Genomic DNA, 23,776 nt, shown 5'->3' with positions numbered 1-23,776 from the left:
GACATACAAGACCACTGATAATCTCCCTCGATCTGGGGCTCCACGCAAGATTTCACCCCGTGGGGTCAAAATGATCACAAGAATGGTGAGCAAAAATCCCAGAACCACACAGTGGGACCTAGTGAATGACCTGCAGAGAGCTGGGACCAAAGTAACAAAGCCTACCATCAGTAACACACTACGCCGCCAGGGACTCAAATCCTGCAGTGCCAGACGTGTCCCTCTGCTTAAGCCAGTACATGTCCAGGCCCGTCTGAAGTTTGCTAGAGTGCATTTGGATGATCCAGAAGAGGATTGGGAGAATGTCATATGGTCAGATGAAACCAAAATATAACTTTTTGGTAAAAACTCAACTCGTCGTGTTTGGAGGACAAAGAATGCTGAGTTGCATCCAAAGAACACCATACCTACTGTGAAGCATGGGGGTGGAAACATCATGCTTTGGGGCTGTTTTTCTGCAAAGGGACCAGGACGACTGATCCGTGTAAAGGAAAGAATGAATGGGGCCATGTATCGTGAGATTTTGAGTGAAAACCTCCTTCCATCAGCAAGGGCATTGAAGATGAAACGTGGCTGGGTCTTTCAGCATGACAATGATCCCAAACACACCGCCCGGGCAACGAAGGAGTGGCTTCGTAAGAAGCATTTCAAGGTCCTGGAGTGGCCTAGCCAGTCTCCAGATCTCAACCCCATTGAAAATCTTTGGAGGGAGTTGAAAGTCTGTGTTGCCCAGCGACAGCCCCAAAACATCACTGCTCTAGAGGAGATCTGCATGGAGGAATGGGCCAAAATACCAGCAACAGTGTGTGAAAACCTTGTGAAGACTTACAGAAAAAGTTTGACCTGTGTCATTGCCAACAAAGGGTATATAACAAAGTATTGAGAAACTTTTGTTATTGACCAAATACTTATTTTCCACCATAATTTGCAAATAAATTCATTAAAAATCCTACAATGTGATTTTCTGGATTTTTTCTCTCTCATTTTGTCTGTCATAGTTGACGTGTACCTATGATGAAAATTACAGGCCTCTCTCATCTTTTTAAGTGGGAGAACTTGCACAATTGGTGGCTGACTAAATACTTTTTTCCCCCACTGTACCTCTGCAGGGCAGCTGAGAATACTGAGAGGGTGTTATGGCATCATAGTCCAGTGGTCACCGTTTGAGGCTAGTGGTTCCCTCTATGGTTGGTTGGTTCCCAGTTCTACCGTCTCTGTCCATGGTCCTCCTCCACCCAGGCCACTATCTTCCCCTCCCAGCCAGGCACCAGGGCTCCATCCTGGAACACCTAAGGACACCAACCAGAACCAGACAGGCATACTCTTATAATATAAACTACACTACAAGACCAAGAGTACAGTGCATTCGGAAAGTATTCAGACCCCTTTACTTTTTCCACATTTTGTTACGTTACAGCCTTATTCTAAAATGGATTAAGTCGTTTTTTTCCCTCATCAATCTACACACAATTCCCCATAATGACAAAGCAAAAACAGGTAAAAAAGTGAAATATCACATTGACTTAAGTATTCAGACCCTTTACTCAGTATTTTGTTGAAGCACCTTCACCTTTGGCAGCAATTACAGCCTCGAGTCTTCTTGGGTATGACGCTACAAGCTTGGCACATGTATTTGGGGAGTTTCTCCCATTCTTCTCTGCAGATCCTCTCAAGCTCTGTAAGGTTGGATGGGGAGCGTCGCTGCACAGCTATTTTCAGGTCTCTCCAGAGATGTTTGATCAGGTTCAAGTTTGGGCTCTGGCTGGGCCACTCAAGGACATTCAGAGACTTGTCCCGAAGCCACTCCTGCGTTGTCTTGGCTGTGTGCTTAGGGTCGTTGTCCTTTTGGAAGGTGAACCTTCGCCCCAGTCTGAGGTCCTTGGTGCTCTGGAGCAGGTTTTCATTAAGGATCTCTCTGTACTTTGCTCCGTTCATCTTTCCCTCGATCCTGACTAGTATCCCAGTCCCTGCCACTGAAAAATGTCCCCACAACATGACGCTGCCACCACCATGCTTCACATTAGGGATGGTGCCAGGTTTCCTCCAGACGTGACGCTTGGCATTCAGGCCAAAAAATTCAATCTTGGTTTCATCAGACCAGATAATCTTGTTTTTCATGGTCTGAGAGTCCTTTATGTAACTCCAAGCGGGCCTTTTACTGAGGAGTGGCTTCCGTCTGGCCACCCTACCATAAAGGCCTGATTGGTGGAGTGCTGCAGAGATGGTTGTCCTTCTGGAAGGTTCTCCCATCTCCATAGAGGAACTCTGGAGCTCTGTCAGAGTGACCATCGGGTTCTTGGTCACCTCCCTGACCAAGGCCCTTCTCCCCCGATTGCTCAGTTTGGCCGGGTGGCCAGCTCTAGGAAGAGTCTTGGTGGTTCCAAACTTCTTCCATTTAAGAATGATGGAGGCCACTGTGTTTTTCGGGACCTTCAATGCGGCAGAAATGTTTTGGTACCCTTCCCCAGATCTGTGCCTCGACACAATCCTGTCTCGGAGCGCTACGGACAATTCCTTCGACCTCATGGCTTGGTTTTTGCTCTGACATGCACTGTCAGAGCTTTTCCAAATCATGTCCAATCAATTGAATTTACCACAGGTGGACTCCAATCAAGTTGTAGAAATGATCAATGATCAATAAAAACAGGATGCACCTGAGCTCAATTTCCAGTCTCATAGCAAAGGGTCTGAATACTTATGTAAATAAGGTATTTCTGTTTTTTTTTTTTTTATAAATTTGTAAACATTCTAAAAACCAGTTTTCGCTTTGTCATTATGGGGTATTCTGTGTAGATTTCTGAGGATTTGTATTTATTTAATCCATTTTAGAATAAGCCCCAGAGCATTATTCCTCCTCCACCAAACTTTACAGTTGGCACTATGCATTCGGGCAGGTAGTGTTCTCCTGGTATCCACCAAACCCAGATTTGTCCGTCGGACTGCCAGACGGTGAAGCATGATTCATCACTCCAGAGAATGCGTTTCCACTGCTCCAGAGTCCAATGGCGGTGAGCTTTACACCACTCCAGCCGAAGCTTGGCATTGCGCATGGTGATCTTAGGCTTGTGTGCGGCTGCTCGGCCATGGAAACCCATTTCATGAAGCTCCCGACGAACAGCTCCTGTGCTGACGTTGCTTCCAGAGGCAGTTTGGAGCTATGTAGTGAGTGTTGCAACCGAGGACAGACCATTTTTACACGCTAAGGGCTTCAGCACTCGGCGGTCCCGTTCTGTGAGCTTGTGTGCTCCAAGACGTTTCCACTTCACAATAACAGCATTTACAGTTGACCGGGGCAGCTCTAGCAGGGCAGCAATTTGACGAACTGACTTTTGACGAAAGGTGGCATCCTATGACGGTGCCACGTTGAAGTCAAGTCAGTAAGGCCATGCCAATGTTTGTCTATGGAGATTGCTTTGCTGTGTGCTCGATTTTATACACCCGTCAGCAACGGCTGTGGCTGAAATAGCCGAATCCACTCATTTGAAGCGGTGTCCACATACTTTTGTATATGTAGTGTATGACATATACAGGGACAGAGTCTCTAAACACATATCAACCTTTATAGAGAATCCACATCTTTATGATCTTAAAATAGTTACTGGGTTTTGGTACTATTGCCAATTCCGTGTTTTATATTTTCATTTTGGTCATTCAGTCATTTCCCCCTCAGTGGTAACATTTGACCCTATCTAAATGTAAACCCAAAGCTGTAATCCAAAACATGCCTACCTCCTCCTTCACAGTCCCAAACTCTGGGTCGAGGGCTTTGAAGTGGTACCTGAAGCTGCCCTGGCGGTCCACCGCTGCCTTGAAGTCTCTCAGAGTCACCTCCCCCAGCCTAACAGCACAGCACAGTCTCACTATCAGATGGCATCACGGTACACTGATCTGTGCAGAGACACAGACATGCACATTCTCTCACAACGCTACAGCACATAGACACACAACACACACACACACCAATGACACACATGCATGCATTCAATACCCTAACAATATACACGCGTACTAACACATACATTGCATCTACAACTTGCAGGCAGCATTCAACACAAAGGTACACATGCAATGGACATCATCAAGACCCAAAGAGGGATTCTGGATTTGTACCTTTTGGAGATGTTGACCAGGAAAGGAGTTAGTGAACGATCAGTGAAGTATAGCACTTTAGTGGAGACTGTGGAGTCCAGGCCAGGGCTACTGTGGGAATGAGCTATTTCTGAAAACAAATAAAAACATAGGTTCACTTACTGGCTACAGCTTAAAGACAGGATTGTTTGATTTTATTTGCCAATTAAAAAACACATACATACAGTACATACATAAAAATAAACATGACAGGGATATCATTATTTTTAAATTAAGTTATGGTTTTGATTTATTTGATTTGATTTATTAGGATCCCCATTAGCTGACGCCAATGGTGACAGCGAGTCTTACTGGGGTGCGACACATAACGAAAAAGACATTACAGACAAAATACTTTACAATTTACATACATTTAAAAACAACATGTAGTGTGTGTACATCTATCAGGTATACATACATGTCCGTACATACACACAACAAGTAGTTCTAATGGGGGAGAGGCGTTGTGCCTTGAAGTGTTGCTTTATTTGTTTTTTGAAACCAGAATTTCCAACACATTAAAACAAGAAGTGACGCAGTCAGTCTTTCCTCAACTCTTAGCCAAGAGAGACTGTTATGCATAGTATTTATATTAGCCCTCTGACTACAGTGAAGAGCAAGACGTGCTGCTCTATTCTGGACCAGCTGCAGCTTAACTAGGTCTTTCTTTGCAGCCCTTGACCACATGACTGGGCAATAATCAAGATAAGATAAAACTAGAGCCTGCAGGACTTGCTTTGTGGAGTGTGGTGTCAAAAAAGCAGAGCATCTCTTTATTACGGACAAACCTCCCCATCTTTACAACCATTGAATCTATATGTTTTGACCATGACATTTTAAAATCTAAGGTAACACCAAGTAATTTAGTCTCCTCAATTTAGTCTCCTCAACTATGGTCACCATGGCTTTGAGTTGCTGTGGTAGTTTGTTCCACTCAACAGCGCCGGTATATAAAAAGGTGTTCTTACCAGATAGACTCTTACATTTAAAACAGGCAATATCAGAGTCTCTGGCTCTGGTGTTGTATTGGTGGACATCTCTAATATAAGTATAATAATTTGATAGGTACCTGGGGGCTGAGTCTGTAATAATGTGGACTAGACCAAGTTGGATTAATATTACCCTTTTCTCTACAGATAGCCAACCTAGCTGATTAAAATGCTTGATCCCTCCTAACATATGCTCAATGTAATTTAATTACACAATTAGATAAAGTTGCATGAAAGAGAATTAGCAAGGTTGTTGAGAACGGCAAAACAAACAGTATATCTTACTTGAGCTGGGTGGCCATGAGTCCCTATCTGTGGGGTTGGCTCTTCGTCCTGGTGATTTGTACTGGCCCTACAAGAAGACAGAGTCACAGTTACTAGGAGAAATGCCAATTCAGTCAGTCACGATGTGCACACGATGAACACATGATTATCACATCAGGAGCAAAATATAACACTAACAACATACACACAGCACCCACCTCTGTGGTCTTCTGTGTGTATTGCTATGTGTGTGTGTGTGTGTGTGTGTGTGTGTGTGTGTGTGTATGTACTCTGTCCTGCTGCCTGCGGCGTGTGTCGAGTGTGTATAGGCGGTCCATGAGACTGGCCACCCCTTGCTCCAGTGTGTCCAGGGTGTGATGCTGAGGGTCGTGACCTGAGAAGCCATCCCTCAGACTACGCAGGGCCTCCCTCACCAGCTGCAGTTCCTCCCCCTGCTAACACACACACACACACACACACACACACACACACACACACACACACACACACACACACACACACACACACACACACACACACAATGACATAAACCACTAGAACTGGTGGCCAGGCCAATTTGAAGGTTGTTGATCATTTGGCCATGGCCTTTAACCAGTAGGTCTCTAGCACTAGAGACAGCTATAACGATGACATGAAACATATCTAAAACACACATTTAATCAATCACACACTCCCTCGCATCAACATGTAAACACATGTAGGAAATGTACATAGGTGTACATGACTCACCGCTGTGTGTTGGAAGGCCGGACCAGAGGGTGGGCCCACAGAGTTATAGTACCCATTCTTTTCACTCCTAGATGACTGAAGAAAAACAGACATAATACATCTTACCAACTTTGCAAGCTACAACAAATACATGTCATTTACTGAAGTGCAGTGGAAAATGTTTTATTATGGTACCATACCCTGTGGCTTCCTTCATTAGAGTTGTGCCGAGCATCGTCCAGTTTCAATTGCTGTTGCTGAAGTACTCTATCTTTTTTTCCAAGTTGCTGCTGATTTTATAGACATATCACTGTGATATATGTGATACATTTCAACTACATAATCATATCCAAATGTTAAAGTTGTGAAAATTCACATATTTCCTGATCTTACCTCATATTCACTGAGTAGTTTGTTCCGATCGCTCAACTTCCGTTTGAGCTCTGCCTACAAATATACAAATGAATACTTATATTTGTAATGTGGATGAACAAAACATTTTGTGAATATGTTAATACATAAATAGGTAGAGCCATTGAATATAAAGGTCAAATATTCATTCTAAATGTCAACGTATGTATTATCATATCAAGGCCATAAATCAACAGGAAAACGCTCATCCAGATGCAGCACTCCTAGTGGCCGGGGACTTTAATGCAGGGAAACTTATATCCGTTCTACCTAATTTCTACCAGCATGTTAAATGTGCAACCAGAGGAAAAAAAACTCTAGACCACCTTTACTCCACACACAGAGACGCATACAAAGCTCTCCCTCGCCCTCCATTTGGCAAATCTGACCATAACTCTATCCTCCTGATTCAAGCAAAAACTAAAGCAGGAAGCACCAGTGACTCGGTTAATAAAAAAGTGGTCAGATGACGCAGATGCTAAGCTAAAGGACTGTTTTGCTAGCACAGACTGGAACATGTTCCGGGATTCTTCAGACAGCATTGAGGAGTACACCACATCAGTCACTGGCTTCATCAATGAGTGCATTGATGATGTCGTCCCCACAGTGACCGTACGTACATACCCCAACCAGAAGCCATGGATTACAGGAAACATCCGCACTGAGCTAAAGGGTAGAGCTGCCGCTTTCAAGGAACGGGACTCTAACCCGGACGCTTACAAGAAATCCCGCTATGACCTCCGAAGAACCATCAAACAGGCAAAGAGTCAATACAGGACTAAGATTGAATCGTACTACACTGGCTCTGACGCTCGTCGGATGTGGCAGGGCTTGAAAACTATTACAGACTACAAAGGGAAGCACAGCCGCGAGCTGCCCAGTGACACAAGCCTACCAGACGAGGCTAAACCACTTCTATGCTCGCTTCGAGGCAAGCAACACTGAAGCATGCATGAGAGCACCAGCTGTTCTGGATGACTATGTGATCACGCTCTCCGTAGCAGATGTGAGTAAGACTTTTAAGCAGGTCAACATTCACAAGGCCGCAGGGCCAGACGGATTACCAGGACGTGTACTCCGAGCATGTGCTGACCAACTGACAAGTGTCTTCACTGACATTTTCAACATGTCCCTGACTGAGTCTGTAATACCAACATGTTTCAAGCAGACCACCATAGTCCCCGTGCCCAAGGACTCTAAGATAACCTGCCTAAATGACTACCGACCCGTAGCACTGACATCTGTAGCCATGAAGTGCTTTGAAAGGCTGGTCATGGCTCACATCAACAGCATTATCCCAGAAACCCTAGACCCACTCCAATTTGCATACCGCCCCAACAGATCCACAGATGATGCAATCTCTATTGCACTCCACACTGCCCTTTCCCACCTGGACAAGAGGAACACCTACGTGAGAATGCTATTCATTGACTACAGCTCAGCATTCAACACCATAGTGCCCTCTAAGCTCATCACTAAGCTAAGGATCCTGGGACTAAACACCTCCCTCTGCAACTGGATCCTGGACTTCCTGACGGGCCGCCCCCAGGTGGTAAGGGTAGGTAACAACACATCTGCCACACTGATCCTCAACACGGGGGGCCCCTCAGGGGTGCGTGCTCAGTCCCCCTCCTGTACTCTCTGTTCACCCATGACTGCATGGCCAGGCACGACTCCAACACCATCATTAAGTTTGCCGACGACACAACAGTGGTAGGCCTGATCACCGAGAACGATGAGACAGCCTATAGGGAGGAGGTCAGAGACCTGGCCGTGTGGTGTCAGGACAACAACCTCTCCCTCAACGTGACCAAGACAAAGGAGATGATTGTGGACTACAGGAAAAAAAAGAGGACTGAGCACGCCCCCATTCTCATCAACGGGGCTGTAGTGGAACAGGTTGAGAGCTTCAAGTTCCTTGGTGTCCACATCACCAACAAACTATCATGGTCCAAACACACCAAGACAGTCGTGAAGAGGGCACGACAAAGCCTATTCCCCCTCAGGAGACTGAAAAGATTTGGCATGGGTCCTCAGATCCTCAAAAAAATTCTACAGCTGCACCATCGAGAGCATCCTGACTGGTTGCATCACCGCCTGGTATGGCAACTGCTTGGCCTCCGACCGCAAGGCACTACAGAGGGTAGTGCGTACGGCCCAGTACATCACTGGGGCCAAGCTTCCTGCCATCCAGGACCTCTATACCAGGCGGTGTCAGAGGAAGGCCCTCAAAATTGTCAAAGACTCCAGCCACCCTAGTCATAGACTGTTTCTCTCTGCTACCGCACGGCAAGCGGTACCGGAGTGCCAAGTCTAGGTCCAAAAGACTTCTCAACAGCTTCTACCCCCAAGCCATAAGACTCCTGAACAGCTAATCATGGCTACCGGACTATTTGCACTGCCCCCCCACCCCATCCTTTTTACGCTGCTGCTACTCTGTTAATTATTTATGCATAGTCACTTTAACTCTACCCACATGTACATATTACCTCAACTACCTCAACTAGCCGGTGCCCCCGCACATTGACTCTGCAACAGTACCCCCCTGTATATATAGCCTCCCTACTGTTACTTTATTTTACTTCTGCTCTTTTTTTTTCTCAACACTTTTTTTGTTGTTGTTTTATTTTTACCGTTTTTGTTAAAAATAAATGCACTGTTGGTTAAGGGCTGTAAGTAAGCATTTCACTGTAATGTCTGCACCTCTTGTATTCGGCACATGTGACCAATAAAATTTGATTTGATTTGATTGGTTCGTTTGACTCACGTTCTCCCCCTCCAGTTGCTCTTTGTCCATACTGCACCTCAGTAGCTCCTGCTTCAGCTGCAGCATCGCAGCCTCCTGTACAGACATACGCTGCTGAAGAGCATCCTAATGAGGAAAGGCAGATTAAAGACAACGCTAGAGGCCGGCTTGCATACCAAAAAGTAAGGACCCACTAATATGGATCATTATGAAGCCTAAAACAGAGCACACAACTCTTCTGTAAAGGAACACTAGAGACTAAAGAGGCTGCTTCTCTATCCAGAGCTGGCATGAGAACTGAATAAAAGCCACTAATCCATGTATAAGTAATGATCCAAACATACTTAAGAGGGTTTGACTGGCAGGTCTTACCTTAATGGCCTGAAGGTGGCGTGCCTCCTGCTTGTGCCTCAGAAGCTCCCTCTGAGTGGACAGATAGACAGACAGACTCAGAGACATTTCATTAGGACGGGAAGGTCTGTGCTCTTATGGCAGCTTATCCACATTAAGTCCAATTACTACTGTACCTTCAGATCAAGAGCCTCCTCCATGCTTTGGTCCAGACGACTGCGGATTAGAACCTTCAAAGCGAGGGGATGAGCGGCAGTATGAGAGAATAGAGAAATGTCCGAGCTTATAAAGAGACAGTGACCTAGCATGAAAGCAGGCAAAGCAGATAACATAGACTCATTCACGCTTCTACAGTATCTGCGTCTTTTCTGGACTCTAGAGTGACAGTAAAAACATTATAGCATGCCAGGGTCTGACACCGCTACATCACAGTGGGTGGCTGAACATGCTGTATTATCTAAAGTGAATGTAGTACCAGCTGCTGCTCAGAGTTAGCTCTGCTATCCCCGAAGCCCACAGAGATGTCCTGCTCGTCCTCAGGGAGAGAGCCGTGCAGCAGTAGAGCCTGGAGAGAGAAGAGTGGGATAGACACATACTGTACACAGAACATAAAGCCTATACACCCAGAATATATGTCACAGTATAAACACACATCAGAGAGAAAGACAGCCATAAGACACGCACACGCACACACACACACACACAAATATGGATGTACAACCTCACCTAAACCACACAGCTGCCAACCTGAACTGGACAGTGAAAATAGAGCAAATGCTTGGCTTGCACATGTGCAGGACAATTTTATGTGATCAAGCTCAGTTGGGCAGGGCAGGGTAGAGGTGGGGGGTGATTTTTATACCTGACATGATAGATTAGATCGTGCTAGATTAAGAGCACTTAGCTCCTTGATACCAGATAAATCTTGGATGATCACAATCTCATTGTATACTTACCTTAGCTGGAGCCTTGGAGGGATACATCTTAGACATACTAAACATGTTCACATAAAGCTACACTGAACACAAATATAAACGCAACATGTAAAGTATTGGTCCCATGTTTCATGAACTGAAATAAAAGATCCCAGAAATGTTCCATACTCACAAAAAGCTTATTTCTCTCAAATGTTGTGCACAACGTTGTTTACATCCCTGTCAGTGAGCATTTCTCCTTTGCCAAGATAATCCATCCACCTGACAGGTGTGGAATATCAAGAAGCTGATTAAACAGCATGAGCATTACACAGCTGCACCTTGTGCTGGGGACAATAAAAGGCCACTCTAGGAGCCTCTCACGCAGTGGGTTGAGTCACTGACGTGATCTTCCTCTCCGGTTTGTCGCTCCCTCAGGCTCGTGCAGTGGAGGAGATCTTCGTGGGCTATACTCAGCCTTGTCTCAGGGTAGTAGGTTGGTGGTCTGTTGATATCCCTCTGGTGGTGTGGGGGCTGTGCTTTGTCAAAGTGGGTGGGGTTATATCCTGCCTGGTTGGTCCTGTCAAGGGATTTCGTCAGACGGGGCCACAGTGTCTCCCGACCCCCCTGTCTCAGCCTCCAGTATCTATGCTGCAATAGTCTATGTGCCGGTGTCACGGATTCAGCCGAGGCTGCCCCTCCTCCTTGCTCGGGCAGGCTTCGGCGTTCGTCGTCACCGGAGTACTAGCTGCTACCGATCCATGTATCTTTGTTCGACTTGTTTTGTCTTAATTGGTATCACCTGTTTCCCATCATGTAGTTATGTCTTCCCTATTTAACCCTCTGTCTCACTCTGTGTGCGGGTGTGTTCCCTCCCTGCGTGGAGGTTGTTGTTCGTTCTTTTACCTACGAGTAAAGTACGCCTTTTGATTAGCTCTGTGTCCTGACGCCTTGACAGCCGGGGGGCTAGGGTCAGTCTGTTACATCTGGTGTTATTCTCCTGTCTTATCCGGTGTCCTGTGTGAATTTAAGTATGCTCCCTCTAATTCTCTCTCTCTCCCTCTCTCCCTCCCATCCCGGAGGACCTGAGCCCTAGGACCATGCCTCAGGACTACCTGGCCTGATGACTCCTTGCTGTCCCCAGTCCACCTGGTCGTGCTGCTGCTCCAGTTTCCACTCTTCCGCCTGCGGCTATGGAACCCTGACCTGTTCACCGGACGTGCTACCTTGTCCCAGACCTGCTGTTTTCAACTCTCTCTCTCTACTGCACCTGCTATTTCAACCTCTAAATGCCCGGCTATGAAAAGCCAAGTGACATTTACTCCTAATGTACTGACCTGTTGCAACCAACCACTGTGATTATGATTTGACCCTGCTGGTCATCTATGAACGTTTGAACATCTAGGAGAAAAATCTGGCCTTAATGGCCATGTACTCTTATAATCTCCACCCGGCACAGCCAGGGCACCCCTCAGAACCTGGTTCCTCTCTAGGTTTCTTCCTAGGTTTCTGCCTTTCTAGGGAGTTTTTCCTAGCCACATTGCTTCTACATCTGCATTGCTTGCTGTTTGGGGTTTTAGGCTGGGTTTCTGTATAGCATTTTGTGACATCTGCTGATGTAAAAAGGGCTTTATAAATAACATTTGATTGATTTATGTGTTGTATAGTGTTATTTTTTTGGGGGATGTCACTTCTAGCCACTTTGGGGCAGTAATGCATAAAGTGATGGGTAAGGTTATAGGTTACTTTATGTTTAAAGGTAGACACAGCGACATTTCCGCAACAATCAGGAGCTCTGAAGTGCAAGGCTAAATTCTCCTCTGTTTTGGTCCCGTCGCTACCACGTTGTAGCAGTGTGAAGCGCACCCATGCACATGTGCAGATATTCTGTGTGACTGTGTGAGAGCAAAGTCTTGCATCTGCTCATCTCACTTGGCACGTTTGCGCGGATCAATTTGGTTGTGTCATCGCCTTTCAAAGTGTGTTGCATTCTGGGGATAAAATTGTCGACTGCATGAAGTTTACAAAAATCACGTGATCAAAGACCATGAAGTTTTGACTGCAGTCAACGGCAAGTTTCTGTGTTGCTCTTCACCAACTTTATCCTGTAGCCATCACCTGCATTGTGGGAGGCTCTATTGTCAACCAATCATTAGGGTGTTTTTGTTTGACCCACGCGAACGTGACCAAATATTTGAATGAAACAGAAACCCATTTACCGTGACTTATGTGTACAGTAGATATATACAACTAAATATGATATTGGAGGCTCTCTCTCACTAATTCATTGTACAATGTTTACACACATAATATTATATTATGATTTCAGTTTGTGAGTGTGTAATATGGGGGTTAGAAACATGTTTATTTCAACATTATAAAGAAAACCTTTTATAAAGAATGCCAACACTGCAATGTTGATCTGAGCCTTTGCACTGGGCACACACTGGTTGAATCAACATTGCATCCACATAATTTCAATGAAATTATGTTGAACCAACGTGGAATAGAGGTTGAATTGACGTCTGTGCCCAGTGGGTTGCTGTTGGAAAACAACATTAGTGTCCGACTTAAGGCTGTCGCAGATGCACCTCCCCTGACTTCACTCCTCGACTTTCGTCTGCAGTCGGTCGCTTTAGCCTTACCACTCAAACGCGCCCAATATCTGCCGTGCTGCTCGTGGCAACGTCATCTCTCTGAGTAGCTTTAAATGATGAAGTCAATCTCAACGTGACCTGCCAGATTCAGAAGCTTGAAAACCCATTGGATTTTTGCCCCACAAAGTTCGTTTTGGAGTCTTAGATAATAGTTTCAGTATAGTTTTTGTTTTTCAAACGGGTTTGATAATTATTTTATTTCAGTTGACTAAATTGTTTTGGTGTGCGGAAGCATGCATGTGTGAGTGCGTGTGTGTGTTTGTCGTTAGTTACCTGCAGGCGGAACACCATCCTCCTGGCCTCCTGCATCTCCTTTTCCAGCTGCTCCTGGTGACACTCCAGCTGCTCCTCCCATGATCTCTCCTCCTCTGGCCCACCATGCCCTGGGGCAGGACACAGGCCGCAGAGAGACAACACCTCTTCTGGAGGGCACAGACACATGGACGGAGAGATAGACAGAAGGACAGACAAACAGAGGGATGGATGGACAAATAGAGAGACGGATGGACAGACAGACAGAAACAGACCGGGCATGAGAAAATGTCCTTTTTGTAGCAGATAAATCAAATGGAAACAGATCTCAGCACGAGAAAATTGATGTGTAGTCAACCTGTATCAGATTTCCTTTCCGTCAACTCTGATTTGTCATCCCCAGGCTCGGCATGGTCTTCAGATTGAGCTGAGATAAATGCTTCTTTAGGAGTGTCTGTGGACTGAGCGATGATGTACTCATCTTTAGGGGAGTGTGCAGGGCTGGCTGAACTGAGGCTGCAACAGATGGTGGGAAAAGACAGGAATAAGGAATGAGTTTGTTTGCTGCTGAGCCAAATAAAAAGAAACAGTAAATAAATATGAAAGGAAGACATTCTTCTTCTTGAAATTACATATACTGTACATAAATGGCATCTGGACTGAGCAATATTTCAACTGAATGACACACTGTGAACATACACTCCCTCCGTATTTATTTGGACAGTGAAGCTAAAACTTTACATTTGGCTCTATACTCCAGCATTTTGGATTTGAGATCAAATGTTTCATATGCGACTGACAGTATGTATGAAAATACATTCAAATAAGAGGCGACATTCTGTACAGTGGCCTCATATAAAACATTTGATCTCAAATCCAAAATGCTGGAATATAGAGCCAAATTAAAAGTTTTAGCTTCACTGTCCAGATAAATATGGAGGGGGATGTTTGTTTGTTCATTCATTCCTTAATTAATTGAAATGAATAGACACAAACATAAGTGACTGTCGAAATTATAAAGTTTTACTTAAATTAAAATACACTTTACAGGCAACTGCAGACAAATGGGACACATTGAGTCAAACTATTTCAAAAAGTCAGATGGGGCGGGATTTACAAACATGCTGTTTTAGTTTTTTAGTATCAACACATTTTTAGGATTGTTTTTTCCTAGGGAGACATCAGTTCAAAACGAACAATGATTTCAATGTCCCTGAGAGGACGATTTTCTCTTTCAGCATGTACTGAGTCTGTTATGTACTGGGTCTGTTATGTACTGAGTCTGTTATGTGCTGAGTCTGTTATGTACTGAGTCTGTTATGTACTGGGTTTGTTATGTGCTGGGTCTGTTATGTGCTGGGTCTGTTATGTACTGAGTATGTTATGTACCGAGTCTGTTATGTACTGGGTCTGTTATATACTGGGTATGTTATGTACTGAGTCTGTTATGTACTGAGTCGGTTATGTACTGGGTATGTTATGTACTGGGTCTGTTATGTGCTGAGTCTGTTATGAACTGAGTCTGTTATGTACTGAGTCTGTTATGTACTGAGTCTGTATGTTATGATGATCTTTGTCTGTTCTAAGTACATTCCCAGCGCCCTGAGGTCTGGGCCTCTTGTCATGTTGCCTCTTGTGTGTTTTTTAGAAATGGAATCCAGCCACGTGCACTATGACCCCAGGCATTAGATATGGCTCTCAGATGGGGGATTCCATGATCCGTTTCTTAGTATCTGTGGGAAAACAACCATGCTTCTGTCCGTGTGATTAAGTCTTATGCCAGACAAGGGTAAACTACACCACTATTCAGGGCAGTATTTCTGTTGAATGTATTTGAAATATGTATTTCAATTACTTTTGCATATTTTGTCATTTGTATTTCACTGGCCTGAACTACAGTCCAATGTATTTTATAACAAGATACTTTAGAGAGCAGTATTTTGTGTTTTCAAAGTACAAAATACTTATAAAGTAAGTTGAAATTGATATTTTTTTGGGTGTTCACACATTTGTTTGATTTACAACTGCACAGGACATTTGACTGAAATAGTCTGTCTATGATTTATTTTGTGTTTTTTTGCCTACTTGAAATGTATTTTTTGTATTTTGATAGACTTTTCTGTATTTCGTATTTTATTTTCATACATTCTTTGGGGTATTTTATAACAAGATACATTTTGATGTATCTTTGCCCATCTCTACAGCCATTCACATTTTTATTCAAATATGGTCTCGTCCGGGGGTGAATAATAATAATACTTAGCATGCTTTGCAAGTGTTAATTTTCACATTTACATTAGCATTTTGGTCATTTAGCATCCATAGCAACTTACAGTCAGTGCATTAAACTAAAGTAGAAACAGGTAAACAACCCCATTATCACAGTGATAGCAAGTAAATAGCTTTTGTTACCGTTACTGAAAATGTTGTTGCGGTTAAGGGGGTACTTGCAAATGTATTTTGTATTTTGAAAATACAAGATACAGTACTTGTATTTTAAATCCATGCTTTGCAAAAGTATTATGTATTTTATTTTGATACATTGGTCTTTAGGGTATTTTGTAATTGTATTTTGACATTTTTGCCCATCTCTGCCACTATTCAACCTAAGACCCTTGGTTAAACCAACCCATGTTGAAAAGGGGAGAGAGACTATGTTCAAATCTTTCTTAAGGAACATGCAAGATGGGTGGATGATGATGGCTTGCATTTATGTAACCATATGTTACTTGTGTGAAGAGTAATGTTGACATGAGCTATTAGACTCACATTACAGCCTGTGTGTGAGATTTATGTCTGGTTTTAATGTAGTGTTAGGATGGCATCTGTCTTGAATTTTTTTTTTGTCATTGCATGACTGAATATGAGGACTGCAACAGTATAACTGCCCTGGCTTGATCTGTCCCTTTTGTAATACCATTTAATTACATTGACTTGGGGTTGCTATATGGAAAGAATCCCTACTACACATAGTTTTTACTTCAAGGCAATTCCATGGTAAAAGTGTAATGCTGAGGCTTATCCCAAAGTCACTCCTGCGTTGTCTTGGCTGTGTGCTTAGGGTAGTTGTCCTGTTGGAAGGTGAACCTTTGCCCCAGTCTGACGTCCTGAGCGCTCTGGAGCAGGTTTTCATCAAGGATCTCTCTGTACTTTTCTCCGTTCATCTTTCCCTCTATCCTGACTAGTCTCCCAGTCCCTGCCGCTGACAAACATCCCCACAGAATGATGCTACCACCCCCATGCTTCACTGTAGGGAAGGTATTGGCCACGTGATGAGCGGTGCCTGGTTTCCTCCAGACGTGACACTTGGCATTCAGGCCAAAGAGTTCAATCTGGGTTTCATCAGACCAGAGAATCTTGTTTCTCATGGTCTGAGAGTCTTTAGGTGCCTTTTGGCAAACTTCAAGCGGGCTGTCATGTGCCTTTTACTGAGGAGTGACTTCCGTCTGGCCACACCATAAAGGCATGATTAGTGGAGTGCTGCAGAGATGGTTGTCCTTCTGGAAGGTTCTCCCATCTCCACAGAGGAACTCTGGAGCTCTGTCAGAGTGACCATCGGGTTCTTGGTCACCTCCCTGACCAAGGCCCTTCTCCACCGATTGCTCAGTTTGCCTGGGCGGCCAGCTCTAGGAAGAGTCTTGGTGGTTCCAAACTTCTGGAGGCCACTGTGTTCTTCGGGACCTTCAATGCGGCAGAAATGTTTTGGTACCCTTCCCCAGATCTGTGCCTCGACATAATCCTGTCTCGGAGCTCTATGGACAATTCCTTCGACCTCATGGCTTGGTTTTTGCCCTGACATGCACTGTCAACTGTGGGACCTTATATAGACAGGTGTGTGCTTTTCCAAATCATGTCCAATCAATTGAATTTACCACAGGTGGACTCCAATCAAGTTGTAGGAACATCTCAAGGATCATCAATGGAAACAAGAAATTGACCACCTGAGCTCAATTTTTAGTCTCATAGCAAAGGGTCTGAATACTTACACTACCAGTTGAAAGTTTGGACACACCTACTCATTTAAGGGTTTTTCTTTATTTTTACTATTTTCTACATTGTAGAATAATAGTGAAGACATCAAAACTATGAAATAACACATATGGAATCATGTAGTAGCCCAAAAAGTGTTAAACAAATCAAAATATATTTTATATTTGAGATTCTTCAAATAGCCACACTTTGCCTTGATGACAGCTTTGCACACTCTCGCTCATTATGGGATATTGTGTGTAGATTGATGAGGAACATTTTTATTTAACCAGTTTTAGAATAAGGTTGTAACGTAACAAAATGTGGAAAAGTGAAGGGGTCTGAATACTTTCTGAATGCACTCTACCATTTGGTTATCATATTCAGGAAGTTTGGGACCTTTTCTGTCATAAGGGGCCTACTTTGATGTATTCTACTCAGCTGCTGAGAAACAGGGACAGTAGGTCACAGTGGTCTGGTTGCCATCTTATCTGATTCTACTGAAGTGATTATTCCTAAGTACTCTCATTTCAAATTATATTGTAATAAGAACTACAGGCAAAGACGTATGAAGTACATGCCAACCAACGTTCTGTATAAGTCTCTCTTATCGTGGCACCACCCTTCCTTTGCCCTGGGTGTAGTTTGTTATAGCTACATGTTGTAATTTCTGTGGATTTCCCTTAAAAGATGCATCCTGCTGATCTGTTGTGCAAACTGAAACAACAACATACAGTAGAGATACCAAGATTAGCCACTGAGATTAGCAAGAGATGAGCTTCACTTCAGCATATCTGGTCTTTGCATGTCTTTTGTAATCCCTTCATATAAAATATAGTAAGTCCTCTTGAAATAATAATATGTTTTTAATTTAAATCTGTCTTCGATGTGCATTGCTTTATCTTTTCAATTTTATATCTGAAAGAGGATCACATGCACACATTCAAGACCTGTGGCCTAGTTTTACAGTTTTGTGTAATTTGTACACATTCAAGACATGTGGCCTAGTTTTACAGTATAGTGTAATTTGTGTATTTACTGTCAATTTATTTTGGGTTAGAAATAAAACCTCCACTATGGTGGGCAAATATTAAACAGAAATTATCCTAATCTCTGGAACTAAATACTGTATAACACTAAAACACCATGTGAGATTGGACATGCTCATATACAGTGTGACGCTAATCAGTCTGATCAAAGTAAATCTGAGCTATGAGCCGATCTGCAAAGGAAATCACAGCAATGCCAAACACTGTAGTTAGCCGTTGCTAGGCAATGTCACGCATCCAGCTCACATATATTTCCAGACAAACGCCTACAGGGACGCACAGTATCCATACCAGAGAAGCACGTACCCACACCTACATTCAGACAAAAGCCGACAGCCCTAAAATTATGTGAACTACTCAATTTCTACAAGCTATCACACTATGATTAGTTTCTCTAACACGTGTAATAGAAATCTATATTATATGACCATAAAATAATATTGATCAGACAAAGAAATTACATCTTCTTCTAAATGACATAGTGCTCGCACTGTCTCAAGGTCTCATAACCACTCCCATAACTGTAAAAGTAGCACATTACTGTCAAGGCAAACGTAAAGACAATTAACAAACACTGCATTTCTATATTAGAACCGCTGATTGTAACATGAGAGGGAGAGAAACAGTGTTATGTAAATCAAGAGATATTGCAAATCATTTGTGAAATCCAACTCTTACCATTTCATCTGTTTGGCTCCCATGCTGGTTAGTTGCACTCTTAACCTCCCATTCAGCCTCTACCCTGCATGTGGATGATGCTGCCCGACTCAGTCAGAAACATAGCCCCAAAACAACCCCAGCAGCAGGAGTGGGAGCAGCACTGCCAACAATAAACCAGCAGACTGAGCCTCCACGTCGCACACACTACTGTGTTTAATCTGCAATAACAGTTAACAGCGTGTTCAAATCCTCTCCAGCATTTTCCCTACATAAAGCTACAAATCCTAACCAACAGCCCTGGACACTTCTCTAAATCACTCCCTGGAAGAACCCAATGGAAATCCAGGCTCAATCCCTCCCAGCCCGTGGCAGAAGAGAGAGGATTGGTGTTCAGGCTCACCAGCGGCTGAATTCTGCCTGGTTTTTCACAACACACTCCCCCTGTAGCTGAGCTCACCAGCTCCCATTCACAAACACAATGTTTGTGTTCCTTCTAGAGGAGAATTCCTGCAGCTCTACTCCTCCATATATTTTCTCTCTTGCTTTCTCTCTCCCTCACCATATATCTTCCTTCCTCACTCCTCACAGTCTTTCTCGTGCTCAGGCTTTTTTCTCTGTCCGTTGTTCTTTCAGTGAGCAGCAGGGCTGTCAGACATAGCCCTGTCTGAGTGTTTACCCTCCCCCTCCCACTCTCTCTTTCTTAACTCCCACTCCCACACTCTTCCCCTTTCACTAGAGGAGGAGGGGGTCTGTATGTGCTGCTACTGTAGCTGAAATTGGGCATATCTCCTTTACATTAGTCTGCTAAACTACAGTATATTCTAGGCTAACACTGTGTGGTATGTGGTTTCCAACTGAGCCATTTCTGGCTGACACAAAATCGCAGGTTTGCATGGAGCCATGTCAAAGAAGTTCAAGCATGTGTGAGTAATGATATATTATCTCAGAGTGAATAACTTGAACAACCAGATCGAGGACACTGGGCCAATAAATGTTTAAGCATGGATAATAATAGTATTTTAAAGCTATAATGATAGTATGTCACATCAACTCTATGATTTGCATAAATAAACATACGTTTTCTATTAGATCAAATACTCACAACCTGAGTTTAAATACATTTTTTTTAATGTTTTGATTTTTTAATTGGCGACAGATAGGCCACTTGCACAGCACAGTATTATCAGTCTGACCAAAATTGTGGGAAACTGGGATCATCTTGGTTTCAATAAGGGAGGCAATGAAGACAAAAGGCTTTGTGCGACATGGAATGCTAATGATACGTATTTACTCTTTTGGGCCCTAGCAGCAGCAGGCAGAGTACAGCGGGAAGGGATTGAGTTGTTCTTGTAACTAACACTAAGTATCATATTTGCTACATGCTTTGTAAACAACAGGTGTATACTAACAGTGAAATGCTCACGGGTCCTTTTCCAACAATGCAGAGTTAAAGATAAAGAAAAGTAAATAAATAAAATATGTACATATTGACACGAGGAATAAATACACAGTGAATAATGAATAAGAATAAAGAGTAAAAAATAACATGGCTATATACAGGAAGTACCAGTACCAAGTCGATGTGCAGGGGTAGGAGGTAATAACATGGCTAGATACAGGGAGTACCAGTACCAAGTCGATGTGCAGAGGTAGGAGGTCATTGAGGTAGCTATGTACATACACTACTGGTCAAAAGTTTTAGAACACCTACTCATTCAAGGGTTTTTCTTTATTTTTACTATTTTCTACATTGTAGAATAATAGTGAAGACATCAAAACTATGAAATAACACATATGGAATCATGTAGTAACCCAAAAAGTGTTAAACAAATCAAAATATATTTTATATTTGAGATTCTTCAAATAGCCACCCTTTGCCTTGATGACAGCTTTGCACACTCTTGGCATTCTCTCAACCAGCTTCATGATCTCAACCAGCTTCATGAGGTAGTCACCTGGAATGCATTTCAATTAACAGGTGTGCCATCTTAAAAGTTAATTTGTGGAATTTCTTTCCTTCTTAATGCGTTTGAGCCAAACAGTTGTGTTGTGACAAGGTAGGGGGGAGGGTATACAGAAGATAGCCCTATTTGGTAAAAGACCAAGTCCATATTATGGCAAGACCAGCTCAAATAAGCAAAGAGAAACGACAGTCCATCATTACTTTAAGACATGAAGGTCAGTCAATACGGAACATTTCAAGAACTTTGAAAGTTTCTTCAAGTGCAGTCGCAAAAACCATCAAGCACTATGATGAAACTGGCTCTCATGAGGACCGCCACAGGAATGGAAGACCCAGAGTTACCTCTGCTGCAGAGGATAAGTTCATTAGAGTTACCAGCCTCAGAAATTGCATCCCAAATAAATGCTTCACAGAGTTCAAGTCACAGACACATCTCAACATCAACTGTTCAGAGGAGACTGTGTGAATCAGGCCTTCATGGTCGAATTGCTGCAAAGAAACCACTACTAAAGGACACCAATAAGAAGAAGAGACTTGCTTGGGCCAAGAAACACGAGCAATGGACATTAGACTGGTGGAAATGTGTCCTTTGGCCTGGAGTCCAAATTTTAGATTTTTGGTTCCAACCGCCGTGTCTTTGTGAGACGCGGTGTGGGTGACCGGATGATCTCTGCATGTGTATTTCCCACCGTAAAGCATGGAGGAGGAGGTGTAATGGTGTGGGGGTGCCTTGCTGGTGACACTGTCTGTGATTTATTTAGAAGTCAAGGCACACTTAACCAGCATGGCTACCACAGCATTCTGCAGAGATATGCCATCCCATCTGGTTTGGGCTTTTTGGGACTATAATTTGTTTTTCAACAGGACAATGATCCAACACACCTCCAGGCTGTCTAAGGGCTATTTTACCAAGAAGGCGAGTGATGGAGTGCTGCATCAGATGACCTGGCCTCCACAATCTCCCGACCTCAACCAAATTGAGATGGTTTGGGATGAGTCAGACGGCAGAGTGAAGGAAAAGCAGCCAACAAGTGCTCAGCATATGTGGGAACTCCTTCAAGACTGTTGGAAAAGCATTCCAGGTGCAGCTGGTTGAGAGAATGCCAAGAGTGTACAATGTTGTCATCAAGGCAAAGGGTGGCTATTTGAAGAATCTCAAATATAAAATACATTTTGATTTGTTTAACACTTTTTGGGTTACTACATGATTCCATATGTGTTATTTCATAGTTTTGATGTCTTCACTATTATTCTACAATGTAGAAAATAGTACAAATGAATGAGTAGGTGTTCTAAAACTTTTGACCTGTAGTGTATATATAGGGATAAAGTTACTAGGCAACAGGATAGACAATAGAGTAGCAGAAGGGTATGTGGTGTGTTAAAGTGTGTGAGTGTGTGTGTGTGTGAGTGTGTTTGTGTGTGTGTGAGTGTGTTTGTGGTGTCAGTAGGCATAAGGTGCGCATGTTATGTGTGTCTGGGCATATGCAGTGTGTGTGTGTGTGTGTGTGTTTGTGTGTGTGTGTGTATGTGTGTGTTGGGGTGTCAGTGTAAGTATGTGTGAGTGTGTGGGTAGAGTTCAGTGTGTGTGCATAGAGTCAGTACAAGAGAGTTAGTGCAAAAAAGGGTCAATGCAGGTAGTCTGGGTAGCCATTTGATTAGCTATTTAGCAGCCTTGTTTAGCAGTCTTATGGCTTGGGGGTAGAAGCTGTTCAGGGTCCTGTTGGTTCCAGACTTTGTTCACTGGTACCGCTTGCCATGCGATAGCAGAGAGAACAGTCTATGGCTTGGGTGGCTGGACCCTTTGAAACTTTTTTGGATCTTCCTCTGACACCGTCCTGGATGGCAGGGAGCTCGGCCCCATTGATGTACTGGGCCGTATTAACCACAGTCTGTAGGGCTTGCGGTCGGGTGCCTTACAGTTGCCGTACCAAGCGGTGATGCAGCCAGTCAAGATGCTCTCAATGGTGCAGACCTTTTTGAGGATATGAGGGCCCATGCAAAAAATGTTTACCCTCCTGAGGGGTAAGAGGCGCATCCTTTGACAAAACTGGCTGTTGTTGTTATAAAACCCATACCTTGCTACCACCCTAAGCATCAGTTAACAATAAACAGTTTCTCAAACACAGCTCATTGCTATCTGTTTTATATTGTGTCCATAACAGTATGAAAGTGTATCACATTTCTATACACAACAGTAGTACAACAGCTCAAAATGCAAAAGACTGAGGTAATTCTCTCAATGCTGCTTAGAGCCTACACTGAAAAGTTATTGATGGGCCTTCTGTGTCGTTGTGTGTCAAACCATCTGTGCTCATTAGGAAATAGCTTATTGTTAGAAATACAGTCAATCATAATAGGCTACATAACCTACTACAGATAATCATTGCATTTTATATCTGCCCTAAAGACCTAGGTCTGATGAATACAGTGGATAGTGGCTAGTGAGATGCCATGTAGCTTGTCCTTTTAGAGACATTTGACTAGAATTACCAAGTAAGAACAACTGGCTCACAGAGAGTGAATTTGTGCAATTTCTCAATCACCACATCCAACCACATCTTTGGCCCCTCCACCAATTTTTTTACCTGGATACTAATGATTGACAGACACATGGCCAATCAGCGTCCCAATTGTCCTGTAACGTAACAAGACCCACATGGCCGGGATTATCCAGCAGGATATTACGCATGT

General features: G+C 43.5%; 1 protein-coding gene across 5 annotated transcripts; it reads right to left on the bottom strand.

The window, feature by feature from the left end:
* Positions 1 to 1,056: 1,056 nt before the first annotated feature.
* Positions 1,057 to 19,801, bottom strand: LOC121567986 (dixin-A-like). 5 transcript variants are annotated; one of them, XM_041878423.1, is made up of 15 exons: positions 19,138 to 19,801; positions 13,800 to 13,957; positions 13,463 to 13,611; positions 10,094 to 10,183; positions 9,795 to 9,848; positions 9,640 to 9,690; positions 9,289 to 9,393; positions 6,504 to 6,557; positions 6,311 to 6,400; positions 6,132 to 6,206; positions 5,672 to 5,836; positions 5,403 to 5,469; positions 4,111 to 4,219; positions 3,730 to 3,838; positions 1,057 to 1,289 (listed from the first exon to the last, which is right to left on the bottom strand). In XM_041878423.1, the coding sequence occupies exons 1-15, from the start codon at positions 19,158 to 19,160 to the stop codon at positions 1,206 to 1,208; spliced, it is 1,383 nt and encodes a 460-aa protein (XP_041734357.1). In that variant the 5' UTR covers positions 19,161 to 19,801; the 3' UTR covers positions 1,057 to 1,205. The 5 variants fall into 5 exon arrangements, with proteins under 5 accessions (XP_041734357.1, XP_041734359.1, XP_041734358.1 ...); XM_041878425.1 differs by having other exon boundaries at positions 5,672 to 5,833; XM_041878424.1 differs by having other exon boundaries at positions 6,311 to 6,397.
* Between the last annotated feature and the right edge of the window lie 3,975 nt (positions 19,802 to 23,776).

Source organism: Coregonus clupeaformis, chromosome 6 (genome assembly GCF_020615455.1).
Source record: "Coregonus clupeaformis isolate EN_2021a chromosome 6, ASM2061545v1, whole genome shotgun sequence".
Classification (NCBI taxonomy): Eukaryota; Metazoa; Chordata; class Actinopteri; order Salmoniformes; family Salmonidae; genus Coregonus; species Coregonus clupeaformis.
The sequence above is the reverse complement of the archived record's forward strand: the minus strand, read 5'-3'. Positions and strand labels throughout refer to the sequence as shown.

Coding starts and splice junctions, on each gene's coding strand:
- LOC121567986 (XM_041878423.1), bottom strand. CDS start 19,160: ATGGGAGCCAAACAGATGAAATG. Junction 6,207..6,310: donor CTAATGAAGGAAGCCACAGG/GTATGGTACCAT, acceptor GTTTTTCTTCAG/TCATCTAGGAGTGAAAAGAA. Junction 4,220..5,402: donor CTCATGGCCACCCAGCTCAA/GTAAGATATACT, acceptor ATTTGTTTTCAG/AAATAGCTCATTCCCACAGT.